At 42.7% G+C, this 18,051-nt stretch overlaps 2 protein-coding genes across 6 annotated transcripts in view; one reads left to right on the forward strand and one right to left on the reverse strand.

The window, feature by feature from the left end:
- Window positions 1-8,325, forward strand: part of LOC140268409 (ATP-dependent 6-phosphofructokinase, platelet type-like) — a 55,502-nt gene extending 47,177 nt beyond the window's left edge. For 3 of the 5 annotated variants that reach the window (XM_072363249.1, XM_072363250.1, XM_072363248.1), the window contains 7 exons: window positions 1,252-1,404; window positions 3,513-3,677; window positions 4,596-4,657; window positions 5,194-5,305; window positions 6,245-6,344; window positions 6,489-6,594; window positions 7,417-8,325. In XM_072363249.1, coding sequence (XP_072219350.1) covers window positions 1,252-1,404; window positions 3,513-3,677; window positions 4,596-4,657; window positions 5,194-5,305; window positions 6,245-6,344; window positions 6,489-6,594; window positions 7,417-7,573 — 855 coding nt within the window. In that variant the 3' untranslated portion in view covers window positions 7,574-8,325. The remainder of the gene's footprint in view (window positions 1-1,251; window positions 1,405-3,512; window positions 3,678-4,595; window positions 4,658-5,193; window positions 5,306-6,244; window positions 6,345-6,488; window positions 6,595-7,416) is intronic. The other 2 variants (XM_072363247.1, XM_072363246.1) reach the window with 1 other exon arrangement.
- Window positions 8,326-8,633: 308 nt separating this feature from the next.
- On the reverse strand, window positions 8,634-17,223 carry pitrm1 (pitrilysin metallopeptidase 1). Its single transcript, XM_072363882.1, has 27 exons — window positions 16,997-17,223; window positions 16,492-16,597; window positions 16,031-16,137; window positions 15,787-15,938; window positions 15,495-15,609; window positions 15,266-15,362; window positions 14,607-14,767; window positions 14,366-14,492; window positions 14,118-14,206; window positions 13,879-14,007; window positions 13,614-13,727; window positions 13,292-13,388; window positions 12,790-12,924; window positions 12,534-12,672; window positions 12,230-12,346; window positions 12,016-12,145; window positions 11,594-11,714; window positions 11,378-11,454; window positions 11,127-11,292; window positions 10,915-11,015; window positions 10,676-10,796; window positions 10,541-10,591; window positions 10,220-10,332; window positions 9,995-10,120; window positions 9,442-9,587; window positions 9,091-9,193; window positions 8,634-8,993 (listed from the first exon to the last, which is right to left on the reverse strand). The coding sequence occupies exons 1-27, from the start codon at window positions 17,041-17,043 to the stop codon at window positions 8,900-8,902; spliced, it is 3,081 nt and encodes a 1,026-aa protein (XP_072219983.1). The 5' UTR covers window positions 17,044-17,223; the 3' UTR covers window positions 8,634-8,899.
- Between the last annotated feature and the right edge of the window lie 828 nt (window positions 17,224-18,051).

Consider the following 18,051-nt stretch of genomic DNA (forward strand, 5'->3'; position numbering starts at 1 on the left):
AAACTGTTTTGTGCAAACACAGGCAGCCTTCCACTTAATCTGCATTGGCCTAAACAGAAGCATGCTTTCACACAAACAAAATCTCAATAGCAGTAAATATGAGTGGTACAAAACACACAAAAGGCATGAAAACAAACCTGACAGTATACACATGTCCAAATGATATTGCTTAGTTTAGACTGAAGTTTACTGGACCATAAAGCCACCAAACTTCAGCAGAAGCTGATAAACAGAGTTCATACAGCTGCTTGTTGTTGGAGGCGAGCATGTCAGCGCTGGTCCCAGGTAAGTGTTGGGGCATGCAGTGACATATTGCATGTTTCAGGCATTTGTCCCCTGTGTGTTCGTGCAGCCCGCTGTGTCTGTGTTTGGTATTTGGCAAATGAATAGTCCAACGAGGACACTCACTTACTCTTTCTCCAACACACGGGACGGAGCCAAAGTTTTCGGCGCGTGCATGCGTAGCTTTTCAGTGCCTGCACTCCTGTTCTGAGGCCGAGCTTCACGTCTTGCCTCTCGTCTTGGACATAAAAGGACGCACCGCTCAGAGCTTTTTGAGTCCCACCACAGTTTGTATCTTGTCGCGTCAACACGGTTACATGTCGGCCACGATGGTTCCACCCCTTATCCCAATTCTATCCCCTTTCATCCAATGAGAAGCCAAAGCCCCCCCCACCCCCACCCCTTTCTCCCGGAGAGAGCCAGCCAGCCAGCAGCACACACATCACAGGCCCGCACGTTCATGGTCGCAGTTTAAGTACAGTTGCTCCCTATTCTTCTTTCCCTCCTTCTTTAATCTTCACAAAGTCATAAAAGGGCTCATTTTACACTTAGTGAGTTCTTGGATTACATCAAACTACATTTTCTTGTCAGGGCCAGACAAAAGTTTTAAATCTCTGGACATGTCTTTGATCAAATTCAATTACTGATGAACCAGTGACTAAAAGTGACTTTAAGGTGTTGGTGAAACAGGTCCAGAAATGCTCGAGGAGTATGACGTATGTTGCTTAACATAACAGAAAAGTTTTTTGTTCTGTGTCCATAACACATACAGCAAATGTCTATGCTGTGTGTGGCATTGATGCAGTTCTGTTTCAACCCAACACATAAACGACAGTAGTGAAGGATACAAGATGAGGGAGCCTCTGGGCACCATGGAGCAGCCTGTAGGAACATGAAAACACAAACACAGACATGTAGGTTTCCCCTTAGTGGTCTAACTGCATCTGATGCACCTGATGCCGCCATCAGGCCCTTGAGTCCCTGCTGCAGCTGTACGAGGCCCGGGCCGACTATGAGGAGTTTTGCATCCCGATGTGCATGCTGCCTGCCACCATTAGTAACAATGTTCCCGGCACTGACCACAGTATCGGCGCCGACACGTCACTCAACGCCATTGTGGAGGTAAGGGCCCAGCCAGCCAGCCAGAGAGAGAGAGAGAGAGAGGCATTATTGGGGAGATATTAACAGCTGCAGTTGCTCTGCAGTGATGATTAAGACAAAGTGTTTTCCGGGGTGATACGGCGATCGGTTGGATGTTAGAAGCAAGATAAAAACCCAGCATTTCTAAGGGCCAAGAAACCAATGTGCAGAACAAAAGTCTTGAGCTACCCCTCAGTTCTTTAGATTCTGTTTGGAAGCAGCGTGACATGTTTGTGTTGAAGCAATAGTTCTCCAGGCTTTCTGAAGGTGTTTCAGCGGTTTTCTTTGCACATGCTGCTCTTTTACTCATTTTCAGTCAGGTCCTTGAATCTGACCATTTTCAGAAGAATGTGTTTGTTTTTTTTTGCTAGCCCACTTAACACTAACCTGTGAATCATTCAAACTTGAAAAACCCTTCATGTGAGCAGTGAACCAGTGTTCTGTCTACATCTAACAACTTGGCAAAGAACCAATTCTGAATTGTATCTTTAGGCGATTTGCTATCATCAGCCTGTCAGAGAGAAGCATCATCTGTTCCATTTTCTTTATTTGTATCAATGAAAAATGTCAAAGATAATAACAGTTTGACAGATTTAAAAAAAAAAATGCATCTGGACCTTCAGCTGATCCATCTACTGTTGGCCCAAGCCTCATCAGAAATGGTCTCCATGGAAGGGTGGCTGTCAAGAAGCCGTTCTTAAGGAAGGGAAACAGGGAGAAAAGGCTGAGCTGTGCCAAATGACACAAGAAGTGGACTGAAAATCAGTGGCAACAGGTCTTATGGAGGGATGAATCCTCCCCAGAGCCCGGACCTCAACTTTATTGAAGCAGTGTGGGATCATCTGACAGAGAACGGAACAAAAGGCAGCCGACATCCAAAGAAGAGCTTTGGGATGTCCTTCAAGAAGCCTGGAGAACTATTCCTGAAGACTCCTTAAAGAAATGACAGAAAGCTCGTCTCAGAGGCTGTGTCATAAAGGTGTTCATACCAAATAATGGCTGACATGTTTATTATTCATTACAAAACTCAGTCGATTGATCAAGCTTTCCTGGCAGCATGTAAAGAAATGAGGGGTAATAAAGAGAAAGAAAATACTGTTTTTTTTCTTAATTCTTAAAAAAAAATGGGAGATATTTATTAAAAATAAACCAGAGGATTTCATACAAGCGCAATCTAAAAAAAAAACAAAAAAACTTGAATTGAATGTTTTTGGGCGAAAAGCTGACAGAAAAAGTCTGAGTTTAGCTCGTAAAGATGGCTACATAATCCTGAGTCAGTCCTGCAGAGAAGAATGAGCCAACAGAAGCAAAACCACAGTCTGACTGTGAGTACATATTTAAGAAAGGCACCAGTGCACCTGCATGTCAGTGACAGCTCTCGTGTTTTACTAATGAAGCAGCTATGTGCTGATAAAGTTTGTGACAGATGTTTGTGTTTGAAGTCACTGTGATTGCTTTCCAGAGCCTTGTTTTATGTGCTTTATGTTTGGTCCCGGATGGGTGAAGTCAGTCGAGCTCAGGCAACACAGAACGAGGGTTTCTGACAGGTTACATGGGACTTCATGCTGTAGTGTTTAGAGTTGGTGGACTTCACTCATCTGATTAGAACAAAGAAGTGCACAGGTCGACCTCCTTCTCCTTCCTCATCATCCCTGTTTTTCAGGGTGAAAAACTAGTTATAAAACACAAAGAACAAAAGAAGTTATAAATCGCAAGACAAAAGTTTGTTCTGGAGTAGTTTGTAATGTTAATGTTGAAAACAGTGACTTGTGAGGAGTCAACCTGTGCATCACTGACACAGAACGATCTGCAGCTATTTTATCCACTTTAAAGTAGAGCTGCTGCTCATTTTCCCGAATGTAACTCTTAATTACCTCTTAGTCTAGTAATAGATGACTGAATCTGGCCGTGAGTAGAAAAAAAGATCCAAAGCATCTGAGAGATGATAGCACACACACTTTAAACTGACTTTATTTATCCTGTTTGGGTTGCTTCAGCTCTACTTTAAACAGCATGCTTTGCACTTGCATGCTGGATCAGAACAATCCTGATTGTTTAATAACTACATACCTTGTGTGCGTGTGAACTAGACATGTGACCGCATCAAGCAGTCAGCCAGTGGCACCAAGCGGCGGGTTTTCATCATTGAGACCATGGGGGGCTACTGCGGCTACCTGGCCACTGTGGGGGGTCTTGCTGCCGGTGCCGACACCGTCTACATCTACGAGGAGCCGTTTGACATTCGTGACCTGCAGGTCAGACAGATTTCAGTCCTCTTCTACATCATAAAGAGTGCTTCAATGTTTCTGGATCTCCAGGTTTATACTTCTGTTGCACGACTTCATTTGAACCGCCGCACACCTTTATCCCCTTCGTCCGAACAAAGCAGCACAGACTGTCCTTACTGTTCACGCGAGCGTTGCTGCAGTTTGCCAGTCAGTCACTGCCGCTGCCTGGATGCTCAGGAGGGTGCAGGTGACCCAGATTACAGCCATCTTAATGAAGCAACTTATTAATAACCTCTGAGCTGCATCATTTATTCCATAACAGTCAGATCCCATCAGGTGATTAGACACTTCAGGACTGTATGTGTTTGTTGTCACGGACACGTGGCCACGCAAACATGCACCTCACTCCAGCTCGTTTGACCTTATTTTTACACATTTTGCCTTTATACACGTTTTATTCACCTTAATATGCTCTTTTAGTTGCCTTAAGTCCAACAAGTTTAATTTAAATACCCTGACTTGTTGAAAACACTACCCACGAATAGTATTTCTGAGTGGAAATGCCACAAAGTCAAAGCATTTATGACAAATAAGTTACGAACATGTTGGCAGTTAATCTGTTTGCCACACTGGATTTACTTTAAAAAAAGAATAATATACTTTTAAATATAATACTATAATTATATTTAAAAATCCTCCAAATGTTAATCTCAAATTGGTGAATAAACATAAAAATAAACATAAAAATAAATGACATCAAAGCAACCTGGTCTTTCAGAACATTAAAAGCAGATAAGACGCCCCCCAGTGGAGCAAAGCTTACCTTGCGCCTCTCTCTCCATCCTGTGCGGTGATGAGAGCGAGGCAGGTGACTCGCAGCTGCTCGTGCAGGTTGCAGGCCGCGGTCGCTCTGGTTTCATGCGAGGCTTTGTTCTGTGTTTTCAGGCCAACGTTGAGCATCTGACGCAGAAGATGAAGACGAGCATCCAGAGAGGCTTGGTGCTCCGGTGAGTTTCACTGTTTCTGTTTAAGGCTGATTTTTGTTTCCTTGCTGCTATACTTTAACACAAATGCTTCAGTTTTTAGTGTTTTTGCAAGTAAGTGTGTGTGAGTGAAGAAAAGCGGTGAAAATGTTGCCACTGCAGTCACTGTTGGAAAGCCGTGTTTTTCAGTAAAATGCAGTTTAACATCAGAGTGACCCCACAGACTTTCTATCATGTCCTCTATTGTGGTTATTTTAGTCCACTGCACCACAATGCTGTTTAAATTGCTCCCAGCAGGACAGAGGTCTGTGGAAATAGGACGAATGTAATAGTTTGGATGGAGGGTAGGTGACATTGTGAGTCAGTGCTTAGGACCGCACCTGCATAATTATTTATTACGAGACACTCTGAAAGACATTGGTGTATAGTGAGTATGTCAGGTAGAACGAGTTCATTTCAACTTAAGGAAGACACAGACGCAGTCGTCCTTCAGTAAATCTGAGCACCGTGTGGGTAACTTTTACACCCTCTGCCTCTTTTCTCATTGCTGTGCGTTTTAGCAACGAAAGCTGCAACGAGAACTTCACCACCGACTTCATCTACCAGCTGTACACTGAGGAGGGCCGAGGCGTGTTTGACTGCAGGAAGAACATTCTCGGTCATATGCAGCAGGTTGGGAACACACATAAACACACACTTTACTACACTTGTGTCAGGCACAGAACAATGAAGGAGGCATGTCCACTCATTCTTTTCTACGGGATATTAGTTGAATTTAGTAAAAAATAGTGGAGTGATTATGATGTGATCAGTGTGTTGTACAGACTGCACTTCTCTGATATCGTTCCTTTTAATGAAACACAGTCGTGTTAAATAGAATTTTACATAAACTACTTATTTCAACATAAAGAAGATTCCATAGCATCATTTTAAACATTTTCTTTTATTGACTACCATTCCAATCAATATTAAATACTTACGAGACTGAAAAACTAAGCTCATGCATACATATTAATCCTAAATAAAACCTCATAAATTCAGTGAATGTAAACAAAACTACCGTTTTTAAATTAGAAGTGTGAAGTTTTATTCATTCTGAGGGACTTTCTATTTACATTCTAACTGTAGTATTTCACTGAACTTACATTTGAGTAACAGTCTGCTAATTAAATGTTGCTTTAGGAAGAGTTTTTTTTAAAGAGACAGCACTACTTTTAACTTTTAATAATGGTGGTGGGCGGTACATTCAATGGCAAATGTAAAATTGTAATTTCCACCTGGGAAAAATTAAACTGCAATTAGAAGTCAGATTTTCTGCTTGTGATATTAAAAATTAAACAAAGTCCTGCTAAAGAATTATAAGCTTACCTTATTCTGTGACAATTTTGTTGTTAATAGCACGAGTTTTGACCCTCCAGGTACAGCAAATACTGCATGATTTACCTTCAGAGTTGGGTGGAGATAAAGATGTGGAGGTTGGATAATTCTGAGCTGGCTGTGTGACATTGAAATTCTTTGCAAATCTGAGCTTTTCAATAGAAGAGATACTTTAAACCAGGGCAGGGTTGTGTTTACACTGCAGAGCATACATTGGCTGTATTCATTTCTCAGGGAGGAGCTCCATCTCCTTTTGATAGAAACTTTGGCACCAAAGTTGCAGCTAAAGCCATCCAGTGGATCACACGCACCCTCAAGGAGTCCTACAAAGGAGGTGAGTCAAGACTTAAGTGCTTGAGTTGATTACATTTACTCAAGTTGTTCTGGGCGCATCAGTGGTCTTTGCTTGATTAAATGCAGCGTGCTGTGCCTCGGATTTAAAAAAAACCTAAATAAATGGTGCTTCTCTTTAACGCAGGAAGAGTGTTTGCCAACTCAGAGGATACCGCCTGTCTGTTGGGGATGCGACGCAGAGCTATGGTCTTCCAGCCTGTGGCACAGCTCCGGGAGGAAACTGACTTTGTGTGAGATAAACTTTCACATTTCAGAGCTCAAACAAAGTGGGAGTAAAATGGAGATTAGGCGGGTGCTCTCTGGAGTGCTTTGATGAAAAATCTACAAAGTCTGTCTCAGTGAAAGTCACTTAGGCGACAGAATACCTACATTTTTAACTACACTTTGTATATGTAGAGGAATCCCTGACGGGAAGATGTTCTGAGTACCAGAGTTATTAAAATGTTAAACTATCAGAATAAATGCTCACACATACTAAAATGAGTTGATTGAACTCATAAATGAGGCTTTTCCTAAATACACTCAACTTAGTTGCTCTATGTTGGATTTTCAAAATAAAAAGCATGTTTTTATTAGGAAGTTTCAGGATTTTTAAGTATCTTAAGGGGAAGTAACTTCACTGTCACCCCTCAACGTGTCTTCAGAAATGCTGTAGTTGAACAGCTTGTGCTGTAAAAAGCATTGATCAGCTCCAACCTGCGGAGGTCTTATTGCACTGAAGCTAATGTGCATATTTAACGGGTTGTGTGTGTGAAAATGAGACTGCAGCAACACCATAAACATTCAACAGAACATCAGTTGTTTCATGCCCGGACTCTCTTAAAAGTAGATCATATGCCAAATTTAGCCCAGCCGCCACTCTGCATGCCTGTTAATGTGACAGCAGCACTTGTCACGTGCTGAGAGCTTAAATATTTCTAGATCCAGAAGTTGCCATCGATGGCCACCAGTCAAGTGATCTCACCCAAAATCTAAAGCAAAGTGGCAGCATCTGAAGGTGAGCAGCAGGTTTAGTTTGAGTCAAGTCTCAGCCCCGAACTTTCTCCTTTCAGCCACAGGATCCCCAAAGAGCAGTGGTGGCTGAAGCTCCGCCCGCTGATGAAAATCCTGGCCAAGTACAAGACGAGCTACGACGTTTCCGACTCCGGCCAGCTGGAACACGTCACCCGGGTCCGACCCAAAGAGAGCGACTTCTCAGCTGCCATCTGAGCCGCCGCGCTGCTGCCGGCAGAAAGCTTCACCCCCTCACAGGAAACAGGCTTCACAAATCAGTGAGAGCCGCTCCCACAATGACTGATCGACTGCAAATATTTTAAGGTAGAATTTAAGACACTTAAAGGCATTTCTAAGAAGGTACGTTCCATATTTAAGATCAGATCAAGGTTAAGGATAGTCATTTCTAAACTAACAACTCGCATAGTATTATCCGGATCCCCAAAGTTATACCTAAATATGATATATATATGCACTCCCATTTTAGTTTTAGTTCAAAAGATGTAGCCATCTTTTTATTAAAACACCTTAATGAGCAAACATCTGCGTTGTGTGATTACAGCGCAGCTGAGGTGGTTTTAAGTCTCGCTTTTATCATTTTTTCTACCGCACTTTGAGCTCCATTATATATGTAATCTCCTAAAGCTGCTTTCAAATAGGGAAATTATGCCAGGAGGATCACATGCAATCTCAATGCTGTCCACACCTTGATATTAAAATGCTGAAAACCCGAAGGAAGACGTGTAGTGAGGCTTGAGGACGAGCTGTTTGTGTCGTGTCCGTGTGTTGTGTTGTTGCCTTTGCTGATGTATGCACCCTGGGCTTTCCATGTGGCACCTTATAGTGGTAATTTGTGAGTAGGGTCCTGCCGGCTGTTGCCGTACTCTGGCAGTGAAGTGGAGGACACCAGAAACGGCTCAACGTTAACGTTATTTGATGTGTGAGTAAATAAAGCATTTGTGTGGAAAGTTTTGTGTTGTGTTAATGAGTCTTTTTTGTCTTTAATAAATAGTAGAGAGCCTGGTTAAAAGGCTTACTTTGAAGCATTTTACAGTTCAGATACGGAGACTTCTATCTCCGTCCTGATGCAGCCGAGTTAAACTGTTCTTTATAATGCGACTGTCCTCTTCTGGTGCAGAAATGTCCATACAAAAGTTAAGTTCCTCCTCGGTTGCTGTGGTCAGGATGCACAAGAGAGGGTATGACTTAAACAGAGGAACAAATCTCTGAGAGAGGAGGAGGAAAAACAACGCTCAGATGCTGCCAATGTTTTAATGACAAAAAGCTTGGAACCACCTTCACAAACAGAGCACTCATACAGATTTTGTATTCAATATGATAACCTAACAGATAATTTTCATGATAATAAATACACGACGGAATAAAAAAAGTAATTATCTGAATGTTGCAAATAACGGACACGGTCCTCGGCTTTGTATGCTGCGCTTCAGATTCTCTCCAAACATGACATCTGTGTGTGGCTTTTCAGCACATCGTCTGCTCGAGATAAGTGTTTAATTCCTCAAAAACCTACTCTGGGTATTATTTTAAAACCCACGAAGGATCTTTCTTGATTGCATCGTTCTCGGGGCCGAGGATGGCGACGCCACACGTCCTCTGACCAACACCGAGGTACCTGCAGGAAGCAAAACATCCGCTTCATACCTTTCCTTCCAAGTCTTCTCTGCTGTCATGTGAAATGGAAACAGAATTCTGGCATTTGACAGTTTTACCTTTCGGCCACGTCCACCAGGCTTTTATGGTCGACAGCAAAGAGTCGCTCTCTGTAACTCTGCTTCATCTCGTCTGTGATCCCGCTGAGAAAGCAGCCGATTCCTGCAGCACAAACACATAGATGATGAGCTTTGACGACCAGTGTAAAATGTGTTGATCATTAACTTGAAAAAGAGCGGAAACAACAAAAAACTAGGAGAAACTCCTCTTAAAATGAATGATTTCTGAGAAACAATCCAGATTCTTTACATTTCACGCTGCCCAAAGTATATTAAAAGAGTGTTTTAGGTGAATCGACCCGTTAAAGCTGCTGTTTGGATGCTCGGTTATTCACTCTGTTGGTGTCTCACCTTTGTTTGCGGGGGCCACAGGTGCGTCAACAGCTGAGAAGACTGACAGTTTGGCTTCGTCGATGTCTTGTTGAGTGAACTGCCCTGATTTTGCCCAGTCGACACCTTTACGAAACGCAGATAACGTCTGCGTTGAGTTTGGATCCCTTTGAGCACAGAGGAGACGGAGGTCAACGCACAATCGAAATGTATTGGTTGGTCTGTAAAAATGTAGAAAACTAACTATTTCCTAAGAACTATTAGGTTGTTTTCCCCGTTTTTTCATTTAGCTGAAAGTTTTGATTCAGGAGAAAAATAAGATTCAGTGCAGCTTCAGCTTGTGTTTTATCCACCAAGCCACCAGCAGCCCAACAATAAAACCAGCAAACACTTACATCTTTCATGCAGGTAACCAAATAAATAATCCGCTCCGTTTGTGCACTGAAGAATCTTAAACCCATCAGAACCTGATGCTTCATGAGAATGATTTTAACCTCATTTGGAAGCTGCATCAAGTCTTAAAGTCAACAACTGTACCGTCCAAATGTGCGCCCTTCAGTAAAGTGCTGCCCACCTGTAAGAGTAAAAGGAGAACAGACCACCTCCTCCCATCCTGGCTCCGCCCCCATAGGCCCCGCCTTTCTCCCGGATCTCGCCATGGAGATATTTTGCTGTCATCATTCTCGCTAAGATGCACAGACTGAAAGACAGAGAGTTGTAACCAGACTGAGGACGTGGACAACACCGCCGAAAAGAAACTTGAACATCAGGAGAAGTGTGTTAGATTAAAATCAGTTACCTCGCATAATCCTGGTGGGAGAACGGCACCGTGCGTATACACTCGCTGATAAAGTTGACCGGGAAGGGCATCTGGAAGAAGGTTTTCATCTGACACGGCTGGAAATGTGGTTCCTTCAAAGTAAACGAGTACAAATGTAGACTTTATACAAGTCAAACATACGTTACTCATCAAAAACTGGCAAAACACTCCAACAACGGTGGTCAGACGCTGTTCCAAAGGTATGTCGAACAGCTTTTTACCCCTTTAAATATGTGACGGTACACTATGACAGACCTGCAGATGGCAAACGGAAAGAAAAAGATGTTAAACTCAACTTACAGTCAACAGTTTTCTACTTGGACCAGATTCATTCAGAGGGTCGAGTGGCTTCTGTAAGAACAGATTAAAAAGCACGTGAAAGTGAGCAATGGAAAGGCCTTTCTTTTTCCTACATGAGACAATATTACAGCTTACCCGAATGATATTCGTTCTTATGGATTTGCGCTCTTTTCTGTTTGCAGCTACGTCCTTCATAAAATTCTCCAGCTGAGCTGCTGTGTCGGATATTTTCTGTGGAGTCGCATTGACTGCACACCTGTAAGGGTATGGATCAGGTGAGATGTGCTGGCTCACAGAGCATTCGACCCCCCAGTGCCCAGACTAGTGGAGAATTTCACCCAATGAATCTACCGGCTCGTGTAAAGTGAACTCGCCTCATGTTGTCTGGGTTCAGAAGGTGTTTCTTGATCCTGGGTAATGTTCGCATCACTTGGCTGAGGTCTGGCATTTCAGCCATCCTCTTCAAAAACTTCACCTAATGTTTAAAGAACAACATTCACCTCTAAACAACAGACACAAAACAGCTGAGAAATGTGCGTAAAATCACTGCCGTATATTAGGATGGATCCCTGCAATGCAACAATACCTGATCCATCCCCCCAAAAGTCTCCTGGAGGTCTCCTGCTGGTGTCAGGTGACGGCCCGCCCTGGTCATGGCATACATGTGACCAGAGTAAGAGATGCCATTGGCCAGCTCCTGAGCTGACATCATCACCAACACTCTCAGGCGCTCCTCATTGTCAAAGTGGGGGCTAAATAACGAGACAAGAGCAACATTAGCCATCGTTTATTTGCAAAAACTGAGTCGGGTGCCGGAGTTAACACAGTCAAAATGACCTGTTGAATAGGTCACTCCACAGCTGAAACATGTGAGGGAGGTTCCTTTCGAGGCAAGAGGAGAAGAGGAGGATGCCCTGAAACAGGAAGCAAAGATTTGTTTTCAGGATATCAAAAGGTTTCAATTTATTAAACCATGCAATGAGGAAAAAAAAACACTTTTCAGCTGCATTCAGTCAGGACTGAGGAAAAAGTGGCTGCAGTACCAGCACTGACCTGCTCAAATGTGTCCAGCTGGGTGGAGTCAGGGATGACCTGAGTGGAAACAGACATGCCCCCTGTTCTCAGCTCCAACTGCTGCGCCTGTTGCCTGTAGTCCAGATTCCCACAGCCCATCCTAATTAAATAAACGCACACACACACACACAAAAAGACTATTTCAATTCTGTGGCAGCTCCTTTTGATTGGTTTATGTTCTGCAGTCAGGTCAAGGACAAGATCGTGGTAAGACAAAGCTCTGGTTGAGGGCACACATGCCATTCATTCAAACTCAAAGTTTGAATCGTCGAAGACGTGCAGGACTGCTTTGAGCATGCTGGAAATGACACTTCTGAACCTACAAAAATGAAAAGGCTCCACACTTGAGCCGTCTCTGTTCAAGCTCTCCCAATAACACGCTCCTCCAGATGTTAACTCACTTGGTAAGGACGCTGCAGAAGAGCGGGACATACAGCCTGAGGTCCTCTGGCAGGGTGTTGAGACTGCACATGGCTCTGAAGTAAACCAAACCATTGGTGGGCTGCTCACAGTACTGAACCGGCACATCTCCTTCGAAGGTTAGAAACATGCATCATCAGACAAACAGCTCAGTTCTCATCAGACGGCTGGTGAGCAGAAAGAATTCCACCGTACCCGCCGTGCTCAGGTGAACAGGAGTGATGGGTATCGTTGGCTCGATGTCGGACACTTTGAGTGCAGGCAGACAGGAGGCATCCTGCGTTTTACTCTGAGCAGCCAGAAGCTCCAGACCTTTAGAAAGCAGAAGTACTGAGTCAGAATTCAGACACACGATGGAAGGTTACTGAGCAGGAACTTTATTTGCTTTCTTTCTAAACTTCTACGATGCAGGGACCATAGCTGAGACACGCTGCCACACACACTGTTCACCCTGAAACCTACGGAAGACAGCTTTCCAGAAAAGTGAAACTGTTGTTACCCTTCTCATAGATCTCCTTTCTGTCGCTGTCGGACAGGCCGTGGATCTTTTCCTGAAGCTTTTTCTCCTCAGCTTGGGCTTGTTTCTCCAGGTAGGCCTCGTCTGGGCTCATAGACAGAGTCAGTCTGTGTGTGTTCTCCTGCAAGGTCGGTGGTTAAAAGAGCAGCACATGAAACCAGCTAACCGGTTATTGTTTTCCCTTACACAGGATGCTGTACGACAGCTCTTACATCTGTTTGCACAAATACACACTTACCCTGAAGTAGTGTTTCACTTTGTCCTGCAGGAAGCGAGGGTTTTCCTCCAGAGCCCGTCTGAACTTGGTAACGTTGTCGCTGATTCGCAGCAGCTCCACAGGGTCGCCATCGTGGTTCCAGGATGAAGCTACATACTAACAAAATATCCAGAAAGCAGTGTCAGAGATGAAGAAATAACGATAGAGTGAAAAAGGATTAATCAAACAAAGAATGTCACAGCTTCCTGCTGAGGTCTTATCTAAGCCACATTAAATCCTGATTTTATGCGGTTTCTTCTGGTGAACATGAGTATTGGAAAAAGACAAAGGGCTCTATAAATAACAGCTGCTTACAGAAACTCATCTTCCAGGACAGTAACTGAGAAAGAAATATACAGAGAAGCGGAAAAGAACCAACTGTAGGACTTCAAACACAGAGAATACAGCCAACATGCAGGCTTATGATCACATGTAGTGTATTTGTGAGATGGAACCGAGGGTCAAAGATAAAGAGTGAACTCACCGAGGCCAGAGACAGGCCGAAATTTGTGGACTGATGTTTCATCTGAATCTCAATCTTATGAAGGAGAGCCTCGATCCTCTCCTCTTCAAAGCCGTTCCTGTGAGCGGTGACAAGTTACATGCTGTGATTTCTTTATTCTTTACTGCTGCACTCTTCTCTTAATCATGCAACTGATCCTGGTGTAAAGGCCTCACCGTACTTCTGCGTTCACTCAGGCAAAAATAAATCTAAAGTTTAAAAATCCAAATTCTCTTTCCAAATGATGTTAAAGAAAAAGGAGATAATGCTAGCTCAGATTCAGATGATGCCTCACAGAACTCACTCTATAATGTCATCGATAGTTTGGGAGATGATTTGTTTGACCCTCTCAGTGTCCTTCTCGGCCATCCCCTGCAGTCCGATGCTGAATGACGCCTCTTTGGTGCTGCCGTCATATCTGGACGACAGTACACTTTGATTGGCTCTCATAAAAAACATCAGCACCAGAAATTAACACACAAACAGCTGTATTATGTGTGCAGCCTTTCCAATCAGGCTCTTAAGCTGATGATATGAGTTTGTCGTCATTTTGAAGCGCATATACACACCCGACCACTGAAGAGAAGTCGCTTCCTATCTTGGGTTCGATGAGAGATTTATAGAAAGGAGAGTTTGGGCCAGAGATCATCAGGGAGGACAGCAGGCTGAGGGTCAATCCTTCAAATGTATCAGTGATGCTAAACGGAGAAATTAAGCAGTCATTTTTGGGATTAAAAGTCAAATTCATCTGTGATCATATAAGCCACGGTACATGAAATATGACATGAAATAAATGATGTGATCTTACTCTCCCAGCAGGTAGCTCACACACAGGGTGTTCTGCTTGGCTGGATCTGGAGCCAGAGCATCAGGGCTGCAGGTCACATGGTCCTCTCTCTGGAAAAAAGAATGAAATCCACAGAAAACATCAGAGCCATTATTCATTCATTCAGTTTCCTTGCTCAAAAACGGAAACTGTGAATGCAAATAATCAAGCTGGAAGACGTTTTGTGTGTTATCAGAACACCTTAAGATGCTGCAGGACTGTAAACTCACAGGACTGGTCCAGTGTGGTTGAGATGGGACTTCTGTGTTTGGATCGATGCGATCAAACTTGGACAGAGCTTCTTCTTGAATCTGCTTCAGATGATTCTCCAGAGGCAAATCTCCATAAGTGAAGAACCTACCAGTTCAAACAAGGTTTCAAAATACGCAACTCTACTTTTAGTAGTTCTCATTCATCTGCAACATCTTCCTCGAACCCAAATTCATCACCAATGTGTCTGGGACTCGTTACCGAGCATTGCTGGGATGGTAGTGTGTGGCGTGGAACCGTTTAAGCTCCTCCCAGGTCAGGTCCGGGATGGCCAGAGGTTCTCCTCCCGACACCACAGAGTAGGTGTGATCTGGGTACAGTTTGTTCTGTACGTGTTGGGCATACAGACGCTCGTTGTCTGACTGTGAAAAAGAAGATGATGCAGAACATTATCACCTCTGGAGTTTTGGTTTGGATTAAAAACTATATGGATTTCATTTTTTTTCATCTTTAAAGATGTGTGAAAGACTGAAGGTCAAACAGGTTTAAGCACAATACTGCAGCTAAAAGTCTGTGCCGATACAACAGATCCTGTTCAGATCTTTGACATGAAATAACACACACAGACTCATCCTGGGTGAGTTCCTGTTATCTCGTTGCACATTTGCTGAACATTTTGAGTTGTTATTGTAGCCTTTTTTTTTTTTAACAAAAAAAAGTGACCAAAACAGGTATTCTCTGTTTTTCAATGTTGTATCATGTTAAGTAAAATGATAACAATATGTAAGAAGAAAAAAGTGGTTGTTTGCTTTACGTAAAAGCTTCGACTCGTTGGTTAAACTATTCAAGTGAGAAGGCACAACGCTGTACATGTTTGCTGAAAGAAGCATTTAAAAGCTCCGACGATGAGCAGGACTTACAAAGGCTCCCTTCATTTCATTAAACACCACTCCTTTAAACACCAGCGGGGAGTCAGGGTTTGTGGGATCTTCATTCTCCAATCTCCACCCTTCCTGCCTGAAAAGTTAAGCCACACACAATTCAATAAGAAATGCATCTTTTTCTTGAATCTTTTTGACAGAGAAGTGATCAAACAGCACCTTACCTTAAACATGTGTTTCAAACATTTGTGACTGCAGCTAAACTCACCAGAAGTCTTGCTCTCGTAAACAAGGGAAGAAAACAGCATCAAGATAGACTGACAGAAGATTCTGGAAGTCCTTTCCATTTTGGGTTGAGAATGGATACATGGTGTAGTCACTGGCTGTTAATACAGATCGTTTTATATGTAAAAATCAAGCATTTTGAGAATGTGCTGCATGTTAACACCAACCCCACTTTTAATCCTGCACCAGTTTACAGTGTACAAGCAAACTATTTACATTCATGCTGATGTAAACAAATTCCTCAACATATCTATGTCCAAATGAGCCCTCAGTACCTGTGAAGGCATTCATGAAAGTGGACAGGGACCTGTTCAGCATCTTGAAGAAGGGGTCCCTGCAGGGATACTTCTCAGAGCCGCAGAGTACCGTGTGCTCCAGGATGTGGGGAACACCTGTGCTGTCCATGGGTGTTGTCCTCAACTGCACACTGAAATACACAAAGCACAAGTGAGAATGCGAGGAAAGAGTTTCTGCTTCCATGCACATGGCTGTGCAGCACGACAACACATTTTAACTAACCTGAAGAGGTTGTTGGAGTCATCCCTGGCTGCATGCAGGTACTGAGCTCCGGTTTTATCATGGGTCAGCTTTACTGCTGTGAGAAACAAATCAGGCACAGCTACAACCTGAGGATGGACAGAATAACTGTATTTAACATAATAAAATTATACAGTTTGTTTTAAACTCACAGCACATCTCTTTAAATTCTAACCCAGTGGACTGATTTCTCCTTAGGTTTACAATCTATTCATGCATAAGAGCGTTGCCTTCATCAGAATATGTGAGAATGTGTATAGTGGGGATATGAGGCTGGCAAAGTTCACTGATATGTTCTAGAGACAGAATTTTGAAGATAAAGATGATGCTCTTTTTTAACTGAATCCCAAATCTGATAGGTCGCCAGTGGAGTGGAACTGGGGTTATATGAGTGAGGTGTGTGTTGCTACAACATCATTTCCCCAAACATGAACTGCACCTACCTCTCTGACTGTGAAGCCGTGGATTTTCTGCCCTGGTTGGTACTGAAGGGCCTTCTCTTTTGCTGAAGTGCTCCTCTGCCTCCACGTCTGCTGTTGTCCATTGAAACTAGAAGAGCAAATAAGTCAAATGTTCATTACATTTCCCTTCCAGTACAGACTGAGGTGGGGCTTCCCCTTTTTAAACCAATTTTTATTACTGACATGTATTAAAAAGTATTTATTTCACGGATAGGTTATAAGACCTAAGCCCCTGTGACATAAAAATCAAACAAAATCTTCACACAGAAACATTATCTTATTCAAAAGCGACCTAGTCTTTCGTTGCATTAGCTGTTTAATCACTTTAACTAGCGTTCCAGCTTAATCTATAATCAGTAATATTTATAGCATAACAATATATAACCACATGTTACAATAAAATAACATCACAACGTCGTCAGAACACACGAACAGCCTTTTATTTGGATAGCAACATGCTAATCGTCCCGTTAGCTAACTAACTTACCGTACATATCGAAGTTTCTGAAGCACCGCTCTCGTTTGCCGAAACATGATTTTTTTCGTAATTGCTAAATTGAGCTACTTCTGTTTTAAGTATGTTCAGATATAAGACCGCAAGATTTTACCATACTCTTATTATATATGCTTTCTTTAGGTCCAACATCCCTGGCTCGTGTCCTCTCATGCCGTGTTGTGTGTCGCTGACATATGGGTGAAAGGTGCATGCAAAAGTGGCGAAGACACCTGCGCTTATCATCGATCTCACAGTCATAAACAACAGGAGTTTACCCTATCCAGCCAGTATGAAACTCTACCAATGCAAATACCGCTAATTTTAGTTCTCACAAGCGGAGCATCAACGTCCAAGCGTTCATGTTTCTGATTGGCCGTGTAGTGAAGAAGTCGCCATATGATTGGCTGAAAAACTTCCCATGACTACGGTTACCAAACGATGACTGGAGTTTTGAAGGGCAGTAATACTGAAATGCATGTGAAAAGAAATTTACGCAGTACAAGTAACACTTTGGTTTGATTACACCTTAAATAACATGAATCTATTTTTTCTCGTCATACATTTTTGTCATTAATACCTGTGTAAAAAATAAACTACTATAAATTAAACCCAGCAGATGTCGCCCGAGAACCATGTTTATTTGGCCAAACGCTACCATTTAGGACATACAGAGGGCAATAGCATCATAAAAGCGCAAATGTATATTTTTGCAGTTAAAACTGTTGTCGACAGTGTTTATCTCCAGAGGGACTAACACAAATAAATGCAAAACTTTGAGGTCTGTTCAACACAGCAAATTGTATGACTGCAGTGACATTACAAAGGAGTTTCACCGTTGGCCAAAGCTTGAAAATTTAATAGTTTTTCCACAGTCAGTAAATGTTTTTATTCTCATTAGTGGCTGACTGAGGCTCTGTTTTATGTTTTTTTCTTCTTCATTGTGATCATTCTGCAACGTATTCCTCATCATAAGTCATTCAGCAAATTGTGTCGTGATACCTGTCATCGACATTCAAAGAGTTTTTGCACTTTCATACATTTCTGGA

The sequence above is a fragment of the Leuresthes tenuis genome, unplaced genomic scaffold, assembly GCF_036924035.1.
Source record: "Leuresthes tenuis unplaced genomic scaffold, fLeuTen1.0.hap1 SCAF_14, whole genome shotgun sequence".
Classification (NCBI taxonomy): Eukaryota; Metazoa; Chordata; class Actinopteri; order Atheriniformes; family Atherinopsidae; genus Leuresthes; species Leuresthes tenuis.

Coding starts and splice junctions, on each gene's coding strand:
- pitrm1 (XM_072363882.1), bottom strand. CDS start 17,043: ATGTTTCGGCAAACGAGAGCGGTGCTTCAGAAACTTCGATATGTACG. Junction 14,493..14,606: donor TACCATCCCAGCAATGCTCG/GTAACGAGTCCC, acceptor TTGAACTGGTAG/GTTCTTCACTTATGGAGATT. Junction 10,121..10,219: donor TCCCACCAGGATTATGCGAG/GTAACTGATTTT, acceptor TCTGTCTTTCAG/TCTGTGCATCTTAGCGAGAA.